The sequence below is a fragment of the Ricinus communis genome, chromosome 5 (genome assembly GCF_019578655.1).
Source record: "Ricinus communis isolate WT05 ecotype wild-type chromosome 5, ASM1957865v1, whole genome shotgun sequence".
Classification (NCBI taxonomy): domain Eukaryota; kingdom Viridiplantae; phylum Streptophyta; class Magnoliopsida; order Malpighiales; family Euphorbiaceae; genus Ricinus; species Ricinus communis.
The window spans coordinates 5,094,946-5,105,024 of NC_063260.1; the positions used below are offsets into that span (position 1 = coordinate 5,094,946).

The following is a 10,079-nucleotide window of genomic DNA, read 5'->3' on the forward strand; positions in this document are numbered from 1 at the left end:
TGCTATTCTATGTGTTATGTTAGAGTTAGAACATTTTTAATGCTTATATTTGTTCATTCTTGTTCGTGAATTATTTATAATATTTTTTAGATGTTTAATTTTACTAGTATTATAATTTTCTTAAGATAAGTAATTTTACTAATATTATCATTTTCTTAGGATTATAAAATTATTTATATTTTTTATAAACTAATTTTTAAAATATAATTTTTTATGTTATAGATCATAAAGAATTATTTGACAATTACGATTTATTTTTTAATATTAAGTTTTGATTTTTTATTATAGTAATAGTGGATATACAATTATTGAAGAAATTAAAAATAAATTAATAAATTTAAATATAATTATATTATATTACATAAATATATATATAGATAACGAAATATAAAAATGTAATAGACATTACATTCACTTATCACTTATATAACCAACATGGAAATAAATAATAAATACATTATATTCTATTACTTATTTAATTATATTATTTAGTTGATTACATTCACTCCCATTACGCTCTACCAAATATAATTTATACTTTTTATATAATAAACGCTCTACCAAATATAATTTATATTTTTTATATAATAAATAATTCTTAGTATTTTAATAGTAAATACTCCAAAAATTAATTAATTTAAATTTAATTTCCAACACACTATTAATCATCTCTGTTGTTGGTAATTGGTTTTGAAGATCAATAGTTTTTCTCTGGTTTATGCACCAATAACAACAATAATAATAATAATAATAATAATAATAATAATAATAATAATAATAATAATAAATAGTACACAACAAAAGATCCATGCTTCAAATTACGCCATACAAAATAGCTGGGAGTAGCAGGCACTCAAAATTATAAATAACAAATTGAGAGCCATACAAAATAAATCAAAACTTATGATTTCTCCTGGAAAAGAAGCAATACCCACTCACACATATTGATGAAAAGAAATCATCCACTAAAAAGGACTTCATATTCATATAGATTGCTTCTGTGATTGACCTCTCTAACAAACACCATTCATCTTCTTCTTCTCCAAGACAAACTTTTTCCAAATAGTTGTTATCTCCCGTTGCGTTTCAATAACACTCTTCTTTGCTGCCTTTGTTCCATTCTTTTCTTTCTCTTCAACAATAGCAATCTTTTCACGGAGCCTGGAAGGAAGAGTATCAAGCTCATGCAGAACCTTTTCAATATCAAGAACAAGCCGCTCTGCGAAAGTGCGCGAAAAATCTTCTCTAATCACAACACGGAGGACAGTAACGTGTTGAGCATCAGGTGGCATTGTGTATGCAGGAACAATCCAGCCAAACCTCCTTAGCAATTCAGAAATCTCGAACTCGTTATGGCTGCTGTTGTCTTTCAGGGAAAATGCAACTAGTGGTACACCATTATCCTTTGAGACAATGGTGAATCTCCCTGTCTTCTCTAGTCCGTCCTTGAGAACCAGCATGTTGTCTCTGCAATTTTCCATAATGTTTCTGTATCCCTGCAAGTGACAAGTAAAATATTTCTTGTTAAAAGGGCAGACTATTATAGAGAACTGAATTATGGGATACATGTATTAACATGTAATAATTTGAGAGTTAGATATTTTTCACAGTAACTGGTGATATCATGGATCATGGCACTGTAAAATTCTTCTAAATAGGTATGTTGGACTGACCTCATAACCCAAGCGAATGAGTTGATAGTACTGAGCAATGACTTGGCTAGAACCTGCAAAAAAATGGAAGAAAATTTAGGTTTTACATGTAAAAGAGAAGAGAGTTGGAAGAGGATGGTCAGTTGAGATTTACATGAAGGGGGTTTGCAAAATTATTTACCTTTGGAGAAATTGAGGGTGAAGGTAGGTTGATCAGCTCCAAGATAGTTGATATGGAAGATGAGTTCATCAGGCAAGTCATCTTTGTTCCTCCAAATGACCCAACCAATTCCAGCATAGACTAGTCCATATTTGTGCCCACTAACATTGATACTCTTCACCAATGGCAATCTGAAATCCCACTCAAGTTCTGGGTAAAGAAAAGGTGCAATAAATCCACCACTTGCTGCATCAACATGTATTGGAGTATCCCATCTGCAAAAGAAAGATATAAAATATATATGACATTAAAAAGTCTGCAAGCAGGCACATTAACATCAACATGGATAGTGGTTAATCAATAATCATCATTGAATGGTCGAGTGTCTGTCTGTCTTATAATGCAAGTAAGGATATTTCAGAAAAGAGAAGTTAAATAGAGGAAATACCCAGTTTGCTTGTTTTTCTCTGTCAAGAGATCATTCAAGAGCTTTACATCTTCAAATTCTCCATTAAGGGTGGAACCAAGAATAGCAGCGACGCAGATTGTGTTCTCATCAACCATTTCAACTGCTTTCACAGGATCCATCACATAGTACCCATCTCTAAGTTTCACTTCCTTCAACTCCACTTCAAAATACCTTGCAAATTTCTCCCAACAAACCTGAAGAAAAGAATTGTGTGCAAATTATTTATCAACATTGTGATATAAATTATGATTCATTCTTTAAGTTATTATTTATTTGCTCCGTCGTATATTATGTATATATAATCATCCGCACCTGAACATTGGCACCAGTGACAATGTTAGGCTTATCATAGGGCTTTCCCTCAGCTTTTCTCTTGTTCTGCCACTTTCTCTTGAATGCTAATCCAGCCAACATTATAGCCTCTGAAGATCCTACTGTTCCTACTCCAACTGCAGTCTCTGAATCTCCAAGTGGTGCGTTAAAGAGATGTGCTATCATATTAACACATCGGTTCTGTATGCACAAACAATCATAATTATGACTTCACTACAATTTTTTAACTTTACTTGAAGTGCGTGTGAACCACAATAATTAATTGACCAACAAGTATTTTAACTTTTAAATGTTTAGTACTTCAACATTAATTGGACATTTGATATGTTGCTAGTAGTTTGCTAATTAAGGTGAGGATATATTGTTGCAACAACTATTTTATTTTTTTGGAGATTCTTACCTAAATTTGATATACACCCCACAACTAATAAGAAATTTGGTGTATATTCTACAACGTATGTATGTATGGATGTTTTATATTTTAGTATTGGATGATTGACACTCATTTTATAATTTAAAATTAATAAATATGTGTCAATTATTTAACACTTTCGTGTATAGATGAAGAAGTTAACCAAACCTAGGCAAATTTTTTTTTTTTACACCATTGTGTTTATCCTTCAATTAAGCATTAGATGCTCAGCTTCCCCGAAACAAAAACTTTTGTGTATCAGAATTCATATTTTCTTTACATTAGACAATTTCAGTTTGAATTATTTAGAATAACAGTTTCATACTTCGTCCTTTTTTTTTTGGTATTTCAATTATCTAGAATAATAGTTTCATACTTCTTTCTTTTTATATTTATATTTCTACTTGCGCCTGTGGGTCCAATTTCGCCATCCATGCCCAGTATATATTCATATAATTTTCAGATTTCCTTCATGCTTTATAATTAATGAGTCCACATAATCCCACTTTCATTTTTATGTAAAATAAAGAAAAACAAGCATGTGCATATTTTGCTTGTCTAAGATTCCAGAATATTTAAAAGCCAATAATAATAATAATAATAATAATAATAATAATAATAATAATAAAAGGTTAGCATTGTATTGCATACTAAGTCAAAGGAAAAGAGACAAGTTGATGATTCAAATAAATGAAAAGAAAAAAAATGAATAGAGGTTGTTGTTTCCTTTTAAATATTCTAAATAGCGTAAGGTCAAACATCTAAGCAAAGACAATCCTCATAAACTCGTCGCCCATTGTGACCTCAACTCATCCATTACGACTCTGATGGACCAAGTCTTTTGTATGAAACATTTTTTTTTTATTGAATAATAATTTAATATATAAAAGAATTAAAATAAGAAAAATTAAAATAACCATTCCAAAGCTCTTCTAACAATAATAATAAAGTACATACTAGCTATTAATTTTTCTTTTTTATCTTAATCTTCTCAATAGGATTTTTTTTTTTTCAATATTTTGTAAAATTTATATGATATTTTTGCTCGACCGCTCAAGTGAATTTGTGGATCCGTCGCTGTTTACGGCGTCGGCCAAAAATTCAAGCTTTGTTCCATAAGTCCATGCACGCCACTATCCCAGCATGTCTCAGAAGAATATCTTAATCCTGTGCGCAGGCCACTTTCCCAGCGAATCCCAGAAAAAATATCTAAATCCTAGGGCTAAGAAATGAGCGAGAGCGGACCCATTTCTTATTGAAGGACAGCGAATCCAAACCTACACAATAAGGTCATAATCCGCTACCCACTTACTTCTCTGGATAATGTTTCATCGCCAATAGGGCATCCGATATGTCACGTCAAAATTATCATTTCAATTAAAGAGGAAGTTTTGTCAAAAAAGAAAAATAAAATTAAAGAGGAAATTCTGCCTATGTACTACGGACACTATCTGTAATTATATATAAATAATTAGTGATATGAATTCTTGAATTTATTTTATTGTATTAAACTTTTATAATTTTATTTTTATTTTTATTAATAATCTTTTAAAAAAAAGTAAAATAAAACTGTAAAAATTCAATGAAATAAATAAAATATTTATAAATTATGTATAAAAAGTTTTAATTTAATAAAAATAAAAATACAAACATTGAATGAAATAAATTAAAATAAAAACTTACAAGTGCAATAAAATAAAAATAAAAGTATTTAATGGCCTATTAATGAATTTTACTGAAGTAATTTTCTTTACATCAATAATAGGAGACCAAGCTGATGTTTAACTCAAAAAAGAAAAAGAAAAAAGAAAAATAGAATGGTTAGCTTGGTCGATCTTCTATGATTTTCAATCTGTTTGATTATTAACATTAATTAGGAAATAGATCTTATAAACCAAAAAAAAAGGGGGAAAAAGGAAAGAAAAGGAATCGATTGGCCATTAATTGCTCATACCAATCAGGTTAGTATAAAAATCATAAGACCGGCAGTTGAGGCCTGACTGTCGGCTATCATGAAAAAAGGTAAGCTCTTTATATTTATATTTGACTTTTAGAATGGCCTTTTACTTCTTCTCAAAAAAAAGAAAAAAAAGAAAAAAAAAAAACAAAGAATGGTATTATTAATTCGCCGTCACCTTCAAGCCCAACTACATTTACTTATTTGCCTGTTTTACTAATACTTTCAACGGATTCAACACGCCGAAGGAGAAAATAGAATTCGACTCGAAATCATAATTGAATAATCCTTTTAGAAAGGTTTATTGGAGCAAAGAAAATAATGGAAAAGAAAAGTAAAAAACGATTTTCTTTTATCTCATTGGGTCGAAAACTTTTCAAATTCTTAGAATTTAATTTTAAAGTTTATGATTTCATCATTAGGAGTAAACATAGAATAATTATTCTTATTCAAAATTAAAGATAATTTTAAAATAATATAAATTTATTATGAGTAAATATTGAAATAAAGAGTATTATAAAAATATTATATTTTTGAAATGGTGAATTTGTTCACCTACCAGGTAAAATTTAAATTTTCAGAAAATGAGAAAATTTTAAAGGTAAGAAAGTTTTTTCAAATTTCTAAATTTAGATCACTTCTTTATTTATCAAACAATAAATTTAAGCTTAATCTATAAATTTTATAAAATTTGTTATTTAAAATCTTTAAATTCAAACAAACCTCCTTTATTTTTCAAATATTAATTTTTTTTATTTGAAAAGCTAAAATAAAAAAGGAAGAAAAACTACGATATTACCCATCTACTATTTTTATCTTTATTATAAAAAATAAATAATTATTTATCATATAATCATCCGATCAAGGATTGAAATGTATCTTTTTACAGATTAATTAAATAAAGAAGAATAAAATCTTCTAATACCCTACAAAAGAATTCATTAATATTCTTCAAGTTAATAAACAACCTGAAGCCCATATCCATTTCTCTACTTGAGAGATAAATATTATAATTTATACAGTCTTTAAGTTAGTTAATGAATTTGAATTCTAGAACCACTCTTATAAAAGTGGTAAGACAGTGATGCGCACTGGTAAAAGCATAAGCAAGTCTTTCTATTTAAGAAATAGAAATTAAAAAAAAAAATTAAATCTCCATGTCCCACCATTATTGATAAAAGACAACCGTGTGGGGCCAGTTTCTCAAAACGGCATGTATGACGTGGTGCATGTGAAAGCATGAAAAGGAAAAGTTTGGATATTAAAAAAAATTAAATTTAGGATTTTATTTGATAAATTGATCTTATTAAATTATTTTTATTATTTATTTTTGAAATTTACCTTAGATTTTTTAAATGTAAATTTCAACTCAAATTGGTTAAATTTTCTATTTAAAAATAATTATTCAGACTGAGTCACCGACAGATCTTAAGTAAATTTGTGTTTTGATTTACATGGAGTAATTTTCTTAAAAAATATATCATTCCAAACAAAAGCAATCATTTTTTTTTCTTTTTACTGTTCAACTGTTTAGTTCTCTTTAGCATGGATACTGAGATCAATTTTTCCTAAGAGAATGATATTTAATTTGATGTCATGAAAAAAAAAAAACAGTATAATTATCTTTTCCACTACTTTCAATTAAAAATTTCAGTTCAATTTTCAACACAGGAGGTGGAGAATTTCATAACCTCAAAGCATTTCAGAAGAAAAAACAATGGCAAAGTAACGTATATCTCAAGGCATCAGAAGGCGTGAATAATATTTCAACTTGCAGCCAATTAGGCTTAAGCAGTAATTACTAATTAGGCCATCAATTATTATTTTAAAAAATTATTAACGTAATAATGAATGCAGTTTATTATTAAACTAAAATCTAGTGAAAGGTGAGAGATGATCTGACCTGCAATTCAGTAGTGACAGGGTACTCATCCATGTCGACATAGTTTTTGTTGATAGAAGCCATTATAAGCTTATCACACTCAGGTTCCATCCAAGTAGTCACAAATGACGCCAAATTCAATCTTGGATTTCCGTCTAACATTAGCTCATCGTTTATTATCTGGTAAGCTGCTTCTTTTGGGATCGAGCTCTCCGGCATCTTAAACCTGAAACACAAAAAAGAAAACATTAATTAATTGATTCCATAATATATTCATCAACATGTTGAGTACTGACAGGATAATTGTGTTAATTACCGAGGAAGTGAAGCTCGAACATATCGGGAAGCGAAGGTTGAGTGAACGGAGACGTCGGATTCGGAAGCTGTTTTGGAGAGAACCATGGCGGAGAGAGAGATAAGAGAGAGATCTGGAAGAATGGTAAGGTGAGGTGAGAAGTGGTGGTGGACTGGTGTGGGTGAGGCTTATTTATAATTTGGAGAAATGATAAAAGAGAGGTGAAAAAACGGAAGAGAATAAAGGAGAAGATGAATATGGTGAGACAGCTATTAACTTTAGCACTTTAAAGGCCATATGGATATTTATATGCTGAATTTGTATTAATTAGTAAATTAATAATTTAATTTTTGATTTAGTTTATTGAACATTTGAATTTTAATTTGAATTTTAGTTTTTTAAAATCTAAATATTTTAAATTTTAATTTAATTTAATATATATTTTAATAATTTTAGGTATATATATATCTAAATTTAATTTAGAGCGTACCAGGCAGGATCATTACAGATGGAAAAATATTTTTTCGAGAGTTTTAATATAGCTGCGTAGTTAAAATTTAAATTCAAGATTTTAATTAAACTAACAAAAACTCTTATCATCAAATTTATATTGTTTTAAAATATTTTAACATTATATTTTAGTATTGAATTTTTTTTTTCAAAACGTGTCAAAAAATATTAAAATATATAAAAGAAAAATTCAGATGCCTATTAACTAAATTATACGAATGTTAAAAGAGTGTTAAAATATAGTGCAGAATGGGTTGGTGCCTCGTCTTCTAGGGTTGAGGATGGGAAATTCTTGAAATCTGCATAGCCTGCTCAGGTGGCGCCAAAGGTTAAAAACTTGTCTTTGGCGTCTCCTCGGGAATAACTCAAGTATTCAAACTAATTTGTTTAGAAGAGGGGTGTAAGCTCTCCCCTTCGCGTGCGTAATAGTGATAAGCAATTTGTAGAACATTTTTTGTTTTCTACCTAAAAGCTTCTCTAGTGTGGTTTTTCAATGAGTTAGGCTACTTCCCTTCCTCATTTGGTTTCGCCTCAATTTTCTCGATGGTGGGAAGCGATCTTTGCAGAATTTGGAGACAATTATAAAGTTATTGTATTGGAGCAGATCATGTACTTGTGTTGGGAGGTTTGGAAAATGTTGCAACTAGTTCATTTTCAACCAGGTGGATGATAGCCTTTGTTGAAATTGCTGGAAGAGCTTTTCGAGGTTGGCATGAAGAGCTTTTCGTCCCATGAGAGTGTTACGGACCAACAGCCCCAGCATTCCGTGGCCCCTAATCCCCAGAGATAGTCCCCTCTCTTGGAAGGTCTTCGTAAATTCTATGCTTCGTTTAGTCGAATGGTGTATGGTGTGTGTGGCAAGAGATCAGCAAGTTCAACTCTTGTGAGTGAAGCTCTAGCAATAGAGGAGGCAATCCTGGTAGCTAGACATATGGGCATGTATCATATCAGTTTTGAGTAAGATTTTGTTGAAGTTATCCAAGCGATCTTAAATGCTTATACGTCCCTTGTGTGGGAGACTGAGGCTATTATTTCAAATTTGAGATGTTTAATTTTTTATAGATCTCTTTTTTCTTTTGTCCACATCAAGAGATCGGTTGATTATGTAGCTGACTTTGTGGCAAAGGCTTTTTTTGCTCGTTCCTGTCCAGCTGATTGGTTTTATAATCCTCCGTCTTGCTTGAACAAGTTGTATTCGAATGCCATTGGTGGTGCTTTGAATTTATGAAATCCAATTTCGATTAAAAAAAAACTAAATAGCCAAAATTTAGAGCATAAATATACATTAGCCGCATTTAAAAAAAATAATTAATATTTCTAAAAACAAAATAGAAAATAATTAAATAAACTAAAGTAAAGTATCAATTTACATTTTGATTGATTTTATATTTTTTAGAATTTGATTGGAATTATTAATGCGTAGTATTCTTTCTTTTATTATTATTATTATTATTATTTCTGTTTGATCTCTTTTACAGCAAATTGTTTATTTTTTTTCTTTTACTTGCTATGAAAAATAGAACAGTGAAGAATGTGTATTTTGCATATATGAATTCTGAGTTCTTTACAGGAAGATGATTGATATATATACATGATTTGTTTGATTAAGAAATCTATTCTAACGGTTGCCTAACGACTCTTTCTGCTAAGGGTATGGGTTGAAGTGACCTTTCCTGCTTTGCAGGAAAGGTCGCTCCTTTTACCCTAAGGTCTGTGATGATAGGTCTGCACAGGCAACCTAGCTTGTGCAGCCTCTAAGACATCTTTTGCTTCTGACTTTCTTCCTTTTCCAACACTCCTCCTCAAGGTGGGTTCAAATAAGTTTATTGAACCCATCTTGCTGAGGATTGAATGATGATTCTGCCTATCCAGGGCCTTTGTGAATATGTCTGCCAGTTGATCTTGACTTCTGACATAAGGAGTCTCAATTTCTCCTTTTTGAACCTTTTCCCTGATGAAGTGACAATCAACTTCAATGTGTTTGGTACATTCGTGGAATACCAGATTTGATGCTATGTGTCGAGCAGCTTGGTTATCGCAATGCATTTGCATTGGTTCTTTACTTTCAATTTTCATATCTCTGAGGACTTGTTTGATCCAAATAAGTTCGCTTGCAGTGGATGCCATTGCACGATATTCAGCTTCAGCGCTTGATCTGGCCACTACGCTTTATTTTCTACTTTTCCAAGTCACCAAGTTGCCTCCTACAAAGACACACTAACCTGTTGTAGACTTCCTGTCACAGCTTCCAGCCCAATCTGTATCAGAAAAACTAACTATATTAGAAGTATTGTTCTTCTTCATCCAGATTCCTTGTCTGGGAGTTCTTTTGAGATATCTGAGAATTCGGTCTATAGCTTCTAGGTGACTGGTGCGAGGAGCATGCATGAACTGGCTCACCATACTAAC

General features: G+C 30.5%; 1 protein-coding gene across 1 annotated transcript; it reads right to left on the reverse strand.

Moving 5' to 3' along the window:
• Positions 1 to 748: 748 nt before the first annotated feature.
• On the reverse strand, positions 749 to 7,432 carry LOC8258742 (glutamate decarboxylase). The gene is made up of 7 exons (XM_002528469.4): positions 7,182 to 7,432; positions 6,887 to 7,091; positions 2,594 to 2,794; positions 2,261 to 2,475; positions 1,834 to 2,087; positions 1,674 to 1,726; positions 749 to 1,496 (listed from the first exon to the last, which is right to left on the reverse strand). The coding sequence occupies exons 1-7, from the start codon at positions 7,265 to 7,267 to the stop codon at positions 1,014 to 1,016; spliced, it is 1,497 nt and encodes a 498-aa protein (XP_002528515.1). The 5' UTR covers positions 7,268 to 7,432; the 3' UTR covers positions 749 to 1,013.
• Between the last annotated feature and the right edge of the window lie 2,647 nt (positions 7,433 to 10,079).